We start from the raw sequence: 16,850 nt of genomic DNA on the forward strand, positions 1-16,850 counted from the left end.
GGTGAAACATTGGAACAGGCTGCCCAGGGAAGTGGTTGAGTCACCATCCCTGGAAGTATTTAAAAGACATGTAGGTGCGGCACTTAGGGACATGGTTTAGTGGGCATGGTGGTGTTGGGTTGACGGTTGGACTCGATGATCTTAGAGGTCTTTTCCAACCTTAATGATTCTATGATTCTATCATTTTCTTCTGCCTTTGGCCTTGATGCTGCAAAAATATGAGCACCTGCTCTCTGTTTTGTACTCTGCTATCAATGATGCAATGACTGCTCACTGCTCATGAGTGAAACGAGTGAGGAGATCTTTACAAGATTGGGGCATTAGACTAAAAACTCTGTAGGGCAAGGATGCATCCCATGGTGTGTTTTTATTGTGCTTAACACACTGGCACACTCAGCTCAATTAGAAACTCTGCCCTACTTCACCATTAATGACTGTATAATAATAATAATAGCATATGCACACTGTTATCCTGTGCAGTCCCCAATAGCTAAAATCTCCCACAATATATGAATAGAATCCATTTGTAATGTTTTTAGAAATTAAATATAGTGAAGCTATACCAGTGTCTATTACAAATTATTCCGGAAATTGATTGCGTTTTATATAAATTAATTTCCTTTCCACACTCCTTCATCCCCCCTTCCCCAGTAATTTGTATCATATATTACTTCATGGCATATTTTAAGAATGAGGCAATCTAGCAAAGGGGTGTAATTAGGTTTACAGGCCCCGCTTGGCAGCTGACGTTGACTGGCAAGAGAAAATAGAAATGCAAATCAGGCCTGTAAAGTTCTAATGCAGATGTGTTGTCAGCGGTGCTGTGCAAGCCGCAGGAGGGGAGGCGAGGCTGGCTTTGGGGCAGCAGAAGCCTGGGGCAGCCTGCAAGTCATGCACAGGGACTGCGCTAAGTGGGAGAAAGAGGCTTTTAGTCCATTCACCTTTCCTACTTTCATCGAACAAAACCTTTTAAAGTGTTGTATAGGTCTGGCTGCTTGCAAACCAGATTATCTTATCTTGCATACAGTGCTGTTTGTTGTGCTCTTCCTAACTCCTCCTCATCTATTTTTGTTTTGGAAAATGGCGAAGGGTACCTGTGTGCAAGCCAAGGCTATGATCTGGGTTTGAGCTCATCTTCAGGTCAGCAAGCCAAAATCTGTGTTGTTGTTAGGTAACCACTAGGCACTCCACCACATACACGGCAAATTTACAGGGAGTGGAGTCTGTAACCCCACATTTCACTGCCACACATGCTGTGCTATCATCTTTCCCATCACTTCCCTGCACTGATACCGCTGTGCTGGACACACTGTCCCTTCTGGAGGCAGCAAGGGGTAGCTGCCCAGTTGTACCAGCATGCACCATGGTTAGGCAGCGTTGTAGGTTAGGCAGACATGACTGACAACTAGCCGTCATGTCAAATAAGTAGCTGTGTGGACACCAACTGTGGTGGTGTAGTTGCATCAGCTGTCCTGGCAGGATGTTTAAAAAAAGTACGGAAGAATTTACTGTGTGGAAGGACTGGAGTGTTTCTGTTGCCTCACCTGCAGCCTTTCAGCACATAACAAGAATGGCCACCTACCAGTTAAACATAGCCATTAAGTAATGCTCATGAGCACATGTCTAAAAAGTATTGTAAATACTGATTTGCTTAAAGTTTAACTTGAAAGAACCAACTGTTGTCAGTGCCTAGTCTGTAATCCAAATTATTATTTAATCATCTTCAAAGAGAAAGCAAAATGTCAACAAGTTGGTCTCAATACAGAAAGGAGGTCTTTGAAAACTGTTTGACAGTTAAGGGTTTGATCAGAAAGGATGCTACGTTGTTAAATAGATCTGAGGTTTTATTTAGAAGTTTCTGATTAGTTTGCAAGAAAAGGAAATGCCACTTGCATGGCTGGGACACTACCTATGAATAGAAATTCCCTGTATGTAAAATATGAGCAGAATAAATGGCTGCTGTGAGCTCTGAGCAAGATCTGCAATCAAAGAAGTATTGCTTTTTTTCTGATTCTGGCCTAGAATAATCCACCAGAGCAAGGCCCTGATGCTTTTGTATGGAACTACTTCTGCAGAGCAATAATTGGCATCTGTCTTGGCTGAGAGGAGGCTGGGCTTCTCCTAGTGTTGTAACTTTGCACAGGTTCAGGAAAAGAAAGTGTACCTCCTCCCCTTCTCATCTGCTCTTTACCTTTAGACTTCTCAACCCCCTTAGAAAAGGGGATGTGAAAAGGATGAGTTTTCCTGTTGTTCAGTGAATGTTAGTTGTGTAAGTGACATGGCATTTCGTTGCCATGCATCAGTTATTGGTTTCTGTCCTGGTATGTTGAAGAACACTGATTAAGATTTCCTTCTGTCCCAGGAGAGAGCTGCAGTTAATCACAATTACCCCTTGCTCACATTGTCAGTTTGGGCCATGGCTTTTAAGAGTGGAGCAAACAGTGAGAGACTAAGAAAAGTTCCTAATTTTAAGACCCATGTTTTCCACTTCTGCTATTCCTTGTTCTCCAAAATAACATTTCTTCTTAATTTTTACTTCCACTGATCTACAGGGTTGCCAGAAAAAAACACCAATATGTATTTGCCATTGTGTGAACAGAACTCCAAGTGAAGCAAATCATATTCACATGCTAATATCCAGCTCATCTGAAAGAAAAATTGCTGTTTTGAAAGTTATAGGTTAGTTATGCTCTCCCAAAACATGGTGTATCAAGTAAAGCCTTAGACACTGCCAAGCTTATATTTCATGAAGCTTTGGACTGCTTAAAATGTATATCCTCCTTACTATTTTTTATTAAAAGAATTTTTCATCAGGCTTTCACATTCATATGTTCACATTTTGAGTTAAACTGTAACTTTTCATCCTGTAAGCCTCTAATGAAAAGACTTCCACCTATTCCCAAAGGGAGCATGATCTAGAATGGAATGACGTGTAATGAAAAATCACTATTTGGGCTAAAAAACAAGTGTAGTAAAGTATAGGAGAGAAAAATCTGGTATTATACCAGAGTTCTTACTTCTGCAAGCCTTGCTTCTACCCTCCGCCCTCCACAACAGCAGAAAGCAAAATGTTTGACCAGGTGGAAGAACCAGCTAATAGAAAGGTGCACAGGGTAGGTAAGCTACTAAATCAAAGCTGACTGGCTTTGAAAACATCTAGAAAAGGAAAAATATATCAGAATCGGGCTTTTTTGGTTAGCACTTTCATCATAAACAGTCTCAACCCACCCTTAACAGTAGCCTCTGCTATTAAGAAGCATTTACACTAGGTGATGTTGAGAAAGGTCATATGAAAAAAACCCTTTTTGTATCCTAATACCAGTATTTCCTTCTCTATGCACTGCAAATAAGAGCTTCAATTAGTGATACTCTTTAGATATCTCATGAAATACATTAAAATAAATGAAGACAAACGGAGCCCATCAGTGTGTTACCAGCATGCTGAAATGCCATCTGGAAGGCGTTGATTAAAGGGCAGGCACCATTCCTGGGCCATGGTCAGCAAATGATTGGAGCGAGGGCGCTAATGATAATGCTTGCTTTGCGGAGAAGAGAGCAAAGGTGGCGACTTTTCCTGGTCTGAAAACATCTCACCCCATTAGTTCATTCTCTGGTGTTACTTGTGGGGAGAGCAGGTGCTCTCCTGCATTGCCAGGGGAACTAGGATGCCTCTGGACAGCAAGCCAAGGTGAGGGCAGTGGTGTTTATGTATTATTTTTTTCCGAAGAAGGTCTGTGGTTTTGCACCTGTGGATGGGAAATGAGTTATTTAGCACAATCCAGCTCCGTGTGAAGTCAGCGGGCTGAGGTTTGCCATTCTGCACTTAGTGGTAAGTGCTGACACTGGGGTCCAGCAGTGCAGTGCAGATCCTGGTGATCCTCTTAAGAGCATGGGTAAGGCAGCACATTCTCCACACACACACACGAGCACAGGTATGCGCATGGTGGATTAGGCTGAGCCGGATGCCAAGGAGTTGGTTGAGTTCATGACATTTTTTCCTTTGAAACCATAGCAACCACCGCAAAACAAATACTGGAATTAGAATTGAAATGCATTTCTTCTAATAAACACCTTTCTCTTTTCCCAGACGTAAGCCAAAAGTCATTTAAAAGGAAAAGATCTATCATAAATTGGGCTTTTTGGCGTGGCCCAGGCACTCACTTGGACAATGCACCCCTCTCCTCAACATCTGGTGCTCCTGGGAAGCTCTTTGGCCTCTTGCTAACAGCCATCTGTGAGGATGACAACCTGCCCAAACCCCTGTTGGTGAGTCCTAGGCTCAGGGCTGGCTCTTACAGTGGTAGAATTTCTTTGTGTAGTGAATGAGAACATGGGGATACTTTGTAAACGGCACACTGAAATTACCCAAGCAGAGAAACCAGAAGGAAACCTCATTTGTGGTTCTCAGCAAGAACTTTGGTTTTTAACATACTCTGTGGGCAGGCCTGGTTAATAACAAACAGCTTGAGAAATGTATGTGATCGGTCTGCTGCTCTGGGCTATTTCTTCTTTATAGCCCACGCTATAAGGCTGGTTCCCTAATCCTCACTTACGCAGTGTAAATAAATGCCACGTTCACACATACTTTTTAAACCACTCCCAAGATCTCTGTAAAATCCCCAACTCCATAAAAGTGCCATCTACTGTCCCGTATAGACAGCCCATGCGTGCATACAAATGCTACCTGCCCTTAAGTAAGACAGTTTCAGAGCCTTTGTTGAAGGCATCCCAGGGCAGGCAAGCACTCCGTGTCCTCATTTTTGATCTGACAGCACCACTGCAAAAATAGGTGGGAAGGCGGAGGCTGCAGGAGCATCTTTTCATCCTGTCTCAAGGGAGCGCTAGTGCTGTGGGTGCTCTCAAAACCAGTCCAGGAACATGAAAAAGGTGGTCCTAGAGCCCATTCCTAGGCATAATTAAGGCAGATGTGTGGCATTTTTGGTCAGGACTGAGGGCTGCCCTGTTGTCGATGCAGCAATTGAAACGTTTACAGAGTGGGAGTGAGCCCTGCAGGATTGGGCCCCTCATCCTAACAGCTTGACTTTTGGCTGGAACAACTTGCCAGAACCCCACTGAAATCAGTGGGGTTACACCAGTTTACAGGAAGAGATGGTTTGTCTCCTAAGCTTGTGCTTGATGTGCTGCTTTATCACTGCTCAAATAGTGAACCATACCAGGACTTTTCGGGTCTTTTAATAGTGTGGGTTTGTTATTTTCTTTTGAGGCAGAAGTGTGCGTTTTTATCATTTAAGTTATTTAAATAAGCCCTCCAGAGATGGACAGACAGAGGTCTGTCATTCTCTCTGTCTGAGAGATGAGCCAATGCTGCATTTCAGAAATTTCTCCAAAACATAAATATTAGTAAATTTTTATCTGAAAAAACCCAAAGTTACTAAGCATAGAATCACAGCTTGGTAGACTTTGTGCTTTGAATCTTAAACACTGTATTTATGCCACAAAACATAACTTACTTTTTATTTCATGCAGCATCTCTGGAGAATGGAATACTGCATCTGAGGGACTGTGTGGGATTTACCTGCAAGAGAAGGAAAATATCAGGGATGAATGCTGCAGACATGTTTGATATCTCTGCTTCAGAGCTTCAAACTTGCTTTCACAGCTGAAGGGCTCTCTTTTAGCCATTGCCACACTGAATTGTTAGCTTCACCATTAGCTTAATTCATGTAATTTTGTCTGGGTTTACTGCTTTAAGGGGGGCTTTCCAGTTTTATCTTGTGGGTATTTTATTCAAAATGTATTTTTAAAGCGTTTGTTCATGCGCTAAGGTCCTGTACTGTGGGACTCAGCCTGTTTTGACACCAGAGCTCTAAATCCCTGCAAAGAAAATGGAAATGCTGACACAAGTCCTGCTGCCATGAAAGGTGCTCCTCCAAAGTGTCTGCACTTACATGAATGCTTGGCTTTCAACTTCTGCAAGAGCGAGAAAGAAATGTTAGAGAAGAAAAGTAAAAATAATAGTTTCCATTAGACTTATTTGCATTGCTGTGTGTCAGGAAGACCCACGTTACAGCCGAGACTAGGAAAGTCACCAAAACCCACTGCTGTTACACCCATTACTGTTACAGTACCTTGGTTTAATGATGACAGACTCTCTCCCAGTGTCCATTTTCTTGCCATTTCTTACAATAACTCAGTCCTCAGACCACTGTGTGCATGCATGTAATCCCAGAGACTGTCTGCACGCGTTTCCCCCTCGGAAGAGGCAAACATGACAAATTCCACATCGCTTGGAGCAGGCCTGGGGAGAGGTGACCAGCATGTCTGAGAGATGACCCACAGGAGACTGCAGAAAATTAAGCAGCTGGAAAATATCACATACATATTACCTCAGGAGAGGTCTCTGATTTCAGCATTTCCTTTTCTGCTCTTTTTCCTCTCTTATTTAGCAGAAGAAATCAGGCTCTCCTGTTATTTTAAAAGCTAGGCAGGAATCTGCTTGTTGTCCCTTTCCTTTTAAATATCTCATGTAGTGAGCTGCCTACCTGTTTACTCCTTTGCAGCCTCATTGGCTTCAGAGGAGCCACGAGCCAAGCTTTAACTCCCTCTGGGTGACCTCCCAGGCAGGAGCAACTTGCCCCAGAGGTGGTCCTGCTAACAGCCCTGAGCCGCTTACGGAGTGCGATACCACTCACAAGTAGCAAAGGGGGTAAAAATTGATTCTGATCCGCTGTAGAAGTGCAGATATGTATTAACAAAGCACTTTCCAGCTTAGATAAAATCTCATTTTTTTCAGACATTAGGCATGAAACAGAAGTCTTCGTCTCTGGTCGGTGATAATATTGAACACACTGATGAGCAGTATGGGTCTCATATCTTCCTGCAAAGTGGTGTCTAGCTGAGGCCTCTGTCAGATGCAGAGCTTTGGATTAGGTAGACCACTCTCCTTTTCCCATACCACAGTATTTATATATTTAAATGACTTGGTTAAAACTTGCACAGATCCTGGAAGGTCATGCAGGACATTAGTGCTCAGCAGTGGCAGCACAGTATTTCTGAGGGATGTTTTCCAACATCAGTGCCCCAGACCACAGCTTTGCTGTGCAGTTTGGCATCGCTTGGAGGGTGAGCCTTGACTTGTGTTTGATTTGTGAGCATTTTTTAGGACTCAAATGTTTTCACCTGTGGCAAAAGTGGCAAAATTACATTTTAATGGCACTAGACAATAAAATATATTTCTGAGAAAGCCTTTCTGCCTTTTAATTTTGTTTAGGACATGCTTTCCCTCCTTTACCAAGAGGGCCCTTCCACCGAGGGTATTTTCAGACGCTCTGGAAGTGCAAAAACCTGCAAAGAGCTCAAGGAGAAGCTTGATTCAGGCGCTGAAGTGGACCTAGCCTGCGAATCCATATTTGTGACAGCATCTTTGTTTAAGGTATGTGAAGAACATTCCTTTCCCCCTCTTTGGGTGAAAGCAGCGCAGATCCGGGCACAAACAAGCAGGACTTTTCCCCAGGGACAGGCCCAAAGAGGACTTGGTGAGCTGAATTAAGAAGAATGGGCTGGCACATTATCATTGTGAGGATCTCCAGTAGGAGGCTACCACTGAATTAGGATGGGGAAGAGAACTAGCCAGCTTGTTTTGCTGCCAGCTTTCCTGAGGTCTCAGCTACAACCTGGTCCTGTTACTCTCTTTATCTTTGCTTAAAGTCAGTGAAATAGTAGAAAGGCAGGTTTGCAGACCTGTTCCCTTACTCATCAGTAATACCCTACGCTACAGACCCTAGTGTATAGTGTTGTCCAAAATATTTGGATTAATTTTCCCATGCATTATCTTTTCTTACAGACTTGTACGTTAAAAACAATGTTCCTTGTGCAAAAAGCATCCCAAGCCTCCAGTAAAATTTCAGCTACAAGGAGGATTAGCATATTTCTTTTCACATTTTAGTACAGTGCATCTGTTTATGTGTAATTTTTTCTTAAAAGAAATAGTAATCTCTATTCTCAAGCAGGCACTGCTTCAGTGGAATGTTTTTATTGTAGAAAACCATTCCTCTTGCTACCATGTGAGAGGTTTTCATGGGTGAGACTTACACAATTACTTTCCTACTGGTGGATTTAGGACGTGCGTTTAGGGCAGGACAGCTGCACCATGCAAAGTGCTGGTGTGCAATACTCATCCCATGGTAAAAGTTTCACTGAGGGGCAACTGCTTAGCACTTATCACAGTGAAGAGTTACCCTAGAAGAGCAGATGTGTTATTCATGTGCATCATAGTTTTCCTTACCCTGGCTTGTTTGGGAAGCTAGGATTTGGTCTTCTTCCCAAGTTGCAACAGTTTGCCCGCTAGTGGTTGAGGTATTAGGAAACAGGAGCGGCAAGACGATCCATGACTAGTGTAAGTACTCCATTACCAAAAGGGATTGATTAGGGGAAGGAAGGTAGGGGTGCCTTGGAGTGCTTATGATCTGGTGGTATTGGAGCTTGTCAGCTAAGGAGGAGAAACGGGGACTACAGATGAAGTTAAGTGATAAGTAAAGACAGACATTATGCAGCATCAAAATAACTGGTCCCGCTGCAGATTTTTTAGTTCAGCAATAGCAGATGAAGCATCCAAATACCTCTATTTTGACAGGAAAGGGCAAGGAAAGGGCAGGAAAATACTCACTTTAAGCATATTCCAAAGTACTTCTTTATCTCAGATGATTTTCTGCTGGTTTTGATTGCTGTGTGGAACAAGATGCTTGTCAGCTAGTGCTGTCCCACTGATGCATCCTCTTGTGTGTGCGTATCTTATTCCTACTCCCTCCTGCGCTCCAGAACAGCTGTTCACGTGTTTTGTTCTTTTCTCTTGATAAGGATTTTCTTCGCAATATCCCAGGCAGCATTTTGTCATCCCAGCTCTGTGATAAGTGGGTCTCTGTGATGGATCAAGGAAATAATGAAGAGAAGATAAAAAACATCCAAAGGTAGAGTTACTTATATTCTCTGTATTCTTTTCCTATAAATTTATATCCCAAAATGCAGAATCACAAATATTCAACTTACAACTTACAATTAATTTTTTTTTTTTAAATAGATGCTAAAAATTTCTTTGTGTATGACAGAGCATTCAAACTTACATAAATACTTAAGCAATTGCCTGTATTTTCTGACTTTCTTTTGTCCTGCTTTTCTGCCTTTTGTGGATACCAGTAAATAAGTGAAATATCCTTTTATGAAAAAAAATATTTATAGTATTTATAAACACGCTGTCCAAGACCTGGTTTTCTGCCTGATACCAAACCCAAAATCATCTGCAGGGAACTTCAGGGTCCTGGGTGAAAGGGTAGCTAAAATCAGTACCTCATATATTCCCCCTCATTCATCTCAAATTTTAGTGACCATTTTGAAGCCAAGATGGAATTGCGAATGAAATACTGGAGCATAGTGACAAGGGAAGCCTTCACCCTTGTAGGTGATATAAAACGGAAAGTGGGCAAAGTTCATGTCATGGGAAACAGAGCTTTGTACGCTAGCTGACCTCACGCATACTTACATACGTATATACTTATGGCAACTGGATGGCATGGAGAGACAACTGAACTGTTTGGTTAAGTGAATAGTGAATTATCAGGCAACTTAGGTGAAATACAGTTTCATGTCATACATTGTACATGGTTCATTAGTTTGACAGAATGTAATTTTAATTATGTGTTAGGGTGTTTTCTGTCCTCCCAGAAAACTGTTCAGAGATGTGTCACAGTGAGGGAAAGCAGCTCAGCAAGAACACCTCTTTGACGCACTACCTGGTTTAATTAGTGGACCGTGTTACCCTGTTTCTGTATTTTCATTATCTTGACTTGTGTGTCTATGGAAAATGGTTTTATTTTGTCCAGTCACTAATTTGAAGAATTACATTTGTATATGTTTTCAGGTTAATAGAGCAGCTCCCCAGAGCTAATGTTGTTCTCTTACGTTACATCTTTGGAGTACTGCATGGTATACAAATGCGATCTGAAGAGAACCAGATGAATGCATTTAATCTGGCTATCTGCATTGCACCTAGCCTGCTCTGGCCTCCTGTTTCCTCCACTCCTGATATAGAAAGTGAATTTACAAAAAAGGTAAGAGGCACTGCAGTGTGGTAAAAAACCAAACCAACCTTCATCCTGTTCAACCAGGCTGTTGGTTACAAACGTGAAAACAGTCAGTACCTCTTCAGATCAGGACTTGTCCTCTTATCAGGGCTCCAGAAACATTCATCAATCCATTCTCATAATCTGCCTGCAAGAAGGGGAGGGAGATCATAAAGCAATACCCAGTGTATTAGCAAAGTGCTTCTTTCATCAGAAAGATCTCTGGTTGTGGTGACCTTGAAACAGGACAGAGTAGAAATGGAAAAGATGTAATCAAAGATGTATACTGGGACATTTTAGCTGGGTCTGGCTGTTTTTCTCAGGCCCAGGAGATCGGGAGAGGAGTTTCTGGCTGTCGGGGGGCACATCACAGATAGGCAGTTTGTTGCTGTTCCTCATCTGTATGGTGAGCTTGCCCTGAGTGGAATAATGGAAGATCTGACAAGACCTCTCTCTCCCATTGCTTTGTTGCAGATTTCTAGTCTGGTACAGTTCCTCACTGAGAATTGCTGCAGGATTTTTGGAGAGGAAATTACCTCCCTCTTTGGAGAAATACTGATGACGTGCAAGAGAGAGAACGGCTCAGGTAATACAGATGATGTTTTGATCCTGCTAGACAGCAAAACTCAGCCAGGCAAAAGATCAGTATATTCCATGGAAGAATGCTGTTCCCTCTTCATGTGGTGTTCCCAGATACTGCTGTTCTCTTTCCTTTGCCCAAAGTATTGGTGATAATCACTGATTCAACTTATCATAGACCTGGACTGTATCACAAAATGCTCTCCCAAAGAATCCCTTGCTCCTATTCCAGTCATCTGAGCCACTATGTTAAAAAAGGGGGGAGGGGAAACAAAGAAAAAGAAAGAAAAAAATCTGGAGAAGGTTTCATCTCAAGTCTAGAATTTTTGCCCCAGCCTATGTTTTCCCAGAATATCGGGAAGTCAGTGATCAACAAAGGTTATAACACAGCTGTCACACCATTATATTAGGGTTGCAAGCATCTATTCTTCATTATCAAAAGAGAGAGATCTCCAGAGTTTCAATGGGACATGCAGATTCTGCTCCTAGCACATTCTGAACTGGTGACTGAAAATGTCTGACAGACTAGTTGGCAGAGCATTCCAGAATATCATAAATGCCCTTTTTCTCTCCAACTCTGTGATAGTATTGATTTTGACTGGAGTTTTGGGTCTCTCCTTAAAATATTTCTAAAGCAGCATTTCTGTAAAATAAATTTTGGCACAGCTGGCCTATACTAAAAGTGGTAATGGCACTTGCTCTGGCATGCCAGACTGACTCAGTGTGGCCGTCCCAACTCCTCATGTTCTGCCTCCAGTGAAATTTGGTGAAATCCAGTGAATTTTGGCCTGCCCCCTCCCCAAGAGTGGAAGCACATGGGATCTGCTGTGCTGGGACTGAGAGCTCAGACCCGTGATAGGTTACGGCAGCTGAATGAGTTTTCAGGCACGCACTGAGGCATGGTGACTGCCCATGCATGAACTCTGTCTGCTGCAAATGTGAGATAAGTCAGCTTAGCGTAGCCCAGAGCAAAAGAGATTTAATGTAATTCCAGTTATCGCATATACGGAATAGGGCCGAGGTGTGCACTGCTCAGTGGAAATGAGGTGACTGTTTAAACTGAGACTAGAACTTTCTTCATAGTGTTGCTCTTAGAAATATTGTATTTTCTGGAAGACCATGAAAGTACAAAGTATGCCCTGTTTTCTTCGTTTGTCTAAAAGAAGGAAAAAATGGTTAAATGTTGCTTTCGATAGTCAATAACAAAAAGAAAAATTCAATAAATTACTGATTCATTATACTATATGTAAATTATTGTTTACAGCTGGATTACCTACTATTAAAGTTCCCCACTTAAAAAAAAGAAAAAACAACACAAACAAACCCTAACCCTTATTTGTGCCATTATCCTGTATTTCTTGACTGAACTGCAACTTAGCACTCATTTCGGTTTTTCCATTTCAAATTAGTATTTTTTTCTGAAATTATTGGCATTTCTGCTTGAAGAATTTTTAAAGAGCGAATGCTCCTGAAAGTAAAGGATACTTGCCAAAAAAAAAATGCAGCTGCTTGTCAGCAGGGTGGTTCAGTCACTGATGTGTTAACACTTGGTTTGTCCTTGCAGATGCTGCTTCTCTCCATCTGAATGACTCTTCCTACGACAGCCTGGAAAACGAGGCGAATGATGAAGCTGACTCCTCTTCCAGCGACTGGATTAAGAACCGGGATCAGGATAACAGGAGCAGGGAGTCTGTCTTCACTCTGAGCGACGGTGATTCAGAGCAGACGGAGGTGGATGAAATCCAAAGTAAAACCAAATCGAAACAGTTGACAATTTCTGTTGACGTACACTGTAAGTTTTCATCACAAGAAAACTCAGAGAACAAGTCTCTCTGCTCCAATGCACTGGGCTTCTCTTCAGCAGCTACCTCAGGCACTCCCAAAACCTTGAGGAGACACAGGCGCTCCTCAGAGCCCACAATTGGCCTCCTCGCCCCCAGTTTCGCCTGCATTGGCGATGGTCATGAGACAGCAACACGCAAAGCCAGCTGTGACGTTGTCCTGTCTCACGAAGATGAAGACTATCTCCGTCAGCTTCGGTCATTGCAGATGGAGGGGCAAAAGCTTATCAATCAGAGCTTGATTATAGGGATTAATGTTGGTAAAAGTGACAACACAAACCAAAACATTGAAAAAAAAGACTTGTCCCATTGCCTCCTGCCTCCAATGCCAGAGGGATTAAATATTTGCTCAGGATTCAGCTCTTCTAGCCTGTCTTCTCCTGGGACGTCTCCATCTGTGTCATCGATGAGCTCTCTGGACAGTGCTTTCTCTCAGTTTTCAGACCAATCTGTGTTTACCCCAACTGAAACCTCCTCCCCTTTCGATAGCACTTTTCAGTCGCTAAAGAAACATGAAGACACTGCCGCTGAAGCAGCTGATGACTATTTGGTTACACCCACCAGGGTGCCACCATCTCCACAACCTACCGACGCTTTGGCTGAGGGGGGCTTGGTGGAGCCGAACAGCAGGCCAGCGCCCCTGAAACCTACTGATGGAGTCGACGGCTATTTGATTAACCCTGACATTCAGCCATTACCTCTGAAAGGCACAGGAAGAGACAGACTTCATGATCCAAGATCAAAGAGGAGGTCTAGAAGAGCATTACAGCAATCCAAAGTTTGAAGAGACTGACCAAAGCTTTTTGCGGAGGAATCTTAACGCTTAAAATAAACACCATAAAGAAAATGCCTTTGGTGTTAACGTGTGTTCATTTTAAGTTTAATATCCAGGTTGTTCAAATTTAATTGAGCAGTCCCCAGATTCACAGGTTTTCTTTTTTTAGGAAACTGTCTGAGTAAAGATCCCACATAAAGCTTTGCAAGAATATTGTAAGAATAATAAAAATTGCTAAAAAGCAAGCAAACAGAAATCTCCCGAAAATCTGGAAGGGTCCCAGGAGGTAGCTAAGAGAAGTGCCCTGCTCTCTGAGCGTGCCAGGGCAGCAGGGTGCCTGCTGGGCCTCTCCCCTTCACCACTCGTGTGTTGAGCCTTGTGGATGTGAGTCCCAGTCCTTTGTGGTTTTGATGTAGCGTGCAAAGTCAGCATAGATTCCGTAACTGTGGTATTATACTACTGTTCTGAAACTGATAGGTATTACCTTCATTGTCCTCCAAGGAATAAGTGTATTGTTTTCTGTATGTTTATAAAGTATGTTCGATAGGTGTAGTTATTTCTTTCACACTGCAAAAGAAAGAAAAAAATAAGCTCATAAATATGTAAAGAGAAATGCTGAAGCTTGTAACTAACACCTCGCAACTCTGTGTTTCATTTATTGTGCTTTGTTGGCTGTTCTGTTCATGTTTAAGTTGTGAATAGTTTCTTAACATTGCTGTAAATGGCGTTATGTATTATTGCAAGCAGAACACGTAATTTTATTATGCAGCAACTAAAACATCATATAATATATTAAAAGTAATGCATTATCTAAATGCTTTGAGTTTGTATAATATATCCTGATAAATTTTGCTATTATATATGTTCTGAAAAAAATGTGTATTTTTGTACTTGCAAAAAATTGCTGCTAATTTTACAAGTTCTGTTTTGTTGTTACAGCACTGGTATTGATGTGTATGCATTCAATGCTATATATTAAATATTATTTGTTATGTCATAAATTCAATTTATATTCTGTGTAATTTTTTTTTAGGTGTCAGTTCTACAAGCTATTGCTGAAGCAAAAGTCCCAGGGATGCCACAGCAAATCTTGCGTGAGGAAGGACTGCGGCATTTTTCCTCCTCTTTGGGTGGCATCATTCATACTGTATGTCATCATCCTGCTAACTTTTGTAAATTTTAGTAATATTCAAACAAGAATTCCTAGCCTTTTGCTCTTCAGCTAGAGAGATTAGGGTGTTCTTAGCTAATGGGATGCAGTTAACAATATGGAGGTGCAGAGAGAGCTTTTCAGGTAACATATATTAGGGTTGGGAGCAAGGAAAGGAGGGGAGCAAGACACTGGATGAGAGCAAGATTTATTCTTTAATATTAGCAGGGTTATAGAGAAAGCAAGAAGGAGCGGCAGGGCTAAACTAAACACATCGGGGCATGTGTGCATGCATACAGTGCTTCTGAAATTGCATTGATTCATTCATTCGCTTTCCATTTTCCAAAGCCCTCCCCCACTCCAGTTACTACTGGCCAGTAATGGAATTTCAGGTCCTATTCTGCTTAACTATGCTCTCGTAAAGGTACGTATGCTCCTAAGTCACTACGCATTTCTGAAAAATGTAAACACTGTCTGGTGCTCTAAGCTGTTTCCAAGTATTTTCAGCATAAAAGGTCTTTAGCTCTGCATCAGACAGAATGGATACTCTCCAGCAGACTGGAGGGGGGGAGAATGTGTGTTTTCTAACAAAGTTAGAAATACCCTTACTTGAAAATACAGACTTAGAGGGTTATTATTTTGGGCTCTACTCCTGCAAATGTTGTATCTGTGAGCAGAGCTGCATTTGTGGAGACCCACATAATGCAATAAACCGTCATGCACTTAGAACTATACCAGCATGTATAATTCTGTGCAGGCTCAAAGACTTCACTGCAATTTGTTCTTTTTCATCTTTTTCAAATTCAGCTATTTTAATAAAAATGGTAATATGCAGAATCTGATCTGTAATAGTCACCTTCCAAAGGTAAAATCCTTTGTATGTATTTTGAGACCTGTCATTTAATAGCCCTACATATGCACTTCCTTTAAAAAAAACAACAAAAAAAAGATGCTATTTTGAAATAAAACAGCTACTCTGCATTTCTTTTTGAAACGGTAAAAAGCATATTGCCATGCTGCCAAGATTGCATCAAGTAGCAAATGCTGATTCATTGCAACAATAATAAAGCTTTAGAAAAATCTCTAGTCTCTGCAATATAAATGTTCTGTCCTACAAATGATATCTTCCAGCAAGTCATTTATCTCTGGTAGTCTGAAGTAAAAGTATATCCAAGAGTGCTTCGATGTGAAACAAATTATGTGTCTGCTTTTGAGCTGTAGCTAATGTTAGAGTGCTTTCAGCTTTAAACATATGGTGAACAAGCTGGATGTAGACCCAGCACAATTTAAAATGCACTCCTGTCTTACAAGTCACACGCCCCGCTGCGGCATGAGGCACGTTCTGTGACAATCACAAAAAAGAGCACTAATGGAGAAGATCACTGTCTGCAACTCCTCACTGAAGGAATTAAATGCAGTTAAGGTCCAAAATGAATTACACTGAACCTTTTCAGAGTGTCAGATGTGACTCTGAAGACTGCAGTAAGCAGCAGCTTTAGGTATGCTGTTGTTGGGAGGCCAACATTTAATGTACTGGGGGTCCCTGCTGCTCTCTTCCCCTGGGCACCCCCACGGGCTGGGACGGGACCTCTGGTCCAGGGAATATTAAAAAGAAAGTTTTATAATTTTTTTTTATGGCTCTGCTGATGGCCTGTGAGAAGGTGTTGGGGTAAGGGTGGCCCCAAGGGCTGAGCCCCTGCTTCTGCCCCGGCTCCAGCTGGGTGCCCCAAACGCTGGGGTCCCTGGTGAGGTCCTGCCCAGGTCCTGGGCACCGCGGGACACCACGTCTTCCCCAGCTGCCTGCCTCCCTCAGCTGGCAGGGGAGGGTGGCTGCTTTGGAGAAGGTGCCCGAGTTTTAGGGACAAATGGTAGGTGAGATGTTTCCAAAATGTTTTCTTCTTTCCTGGAGTAGCAAAGCTTCACAAAAAAAAAAAAAAAAAAAAAAAAAAAAAAAAGAGACTGACTGAGGGAAGAAACAGTGGCAGTGACTCCTTGTTCACTGCTGTCAAGCACACAAAATGAAGCAAACTGATAAATTACCTCTCTCACTTGGACTTTCTGTCCCACAGAGGTTCATGATATCATCATTAATGAGCATCCGGCCTCTGTTTCACAAGTACTAACCATCATTCCTTTCAGGTGATTTCAGAGATTAATATAATGTAAATTTAGAGCAATTTGTTCTCAACCTGCATTGAAAGATTTTGCCTTTTTTTTTTAGCCCTGGTAAAGGGTTTGTGTGCCTGAAATGTCATGGTCTGGGTCTTTTGGGTTTTTTCTTTTTGGTGGGCTTTTCCAGTTCTCTCCATTGGTCTCATAAATGCTATTGCTTCATCCCTGCAAGCTTTCTCTCTCCAGCACAGCGCAATTCAGGAAGCGGGAAGACACATCCCATCTATTTTCTGCTTAAAGTAGTTTGTAGAGCTCAA

General features: G+C 42.1%; 1 protein-coding gene across 1 annotated transcript in view; it reads left to right on the forward strand.

The window, feature by feature from the left end:
• Positions 1-15,463, forward strand: part of ARHGAP20 (Rho GTPase activating protein 20) — a 63,905-nt gene extending 48,442 nt beyond the window's left edge. The window contains 7 exon segments of the mRNA XM_076328162.1: positions 4,088-4,266; positions 7,232-7,393; positions 8,818-8,927; positions 9,875-10,064; positions 10,551-10,662; positions 12,220-13,226; positions 13,228-15,463. Of these exon segments, the coding sequence (XP_076184277.1) occupies positions 4,088-4,266; positions 7,232-7,393; positions 8,818-8,927; positions 9,875-10,064; positions 10,551-10,662; positions 12,220-13,226; positions 13,228-13,323 (1,856 nt within the window). The 3' untranslated portion in view covers positions 13,324-15,463.
• The last annotated feature ends 1,387 nt before the right edge of the window (positions 15,464-16,850 follow it).

The sequence above is a fragment of the Aptenodytes patagonicus genome, chromosome 1 (assembly GCF_965638725.1).
Source record: "Aptenodytes patagonicus chromosome 1, bAptPat1.pri.cur, whole genome shotgun sequence".
Taxonomy (NCBI): domain Eukaryota; kingdom Metazoa; phylum Chordata; class Aves; order Sphenisciformes; family Spheniscidae; genus Aptenodytes; species Aptenodytes patagonicus.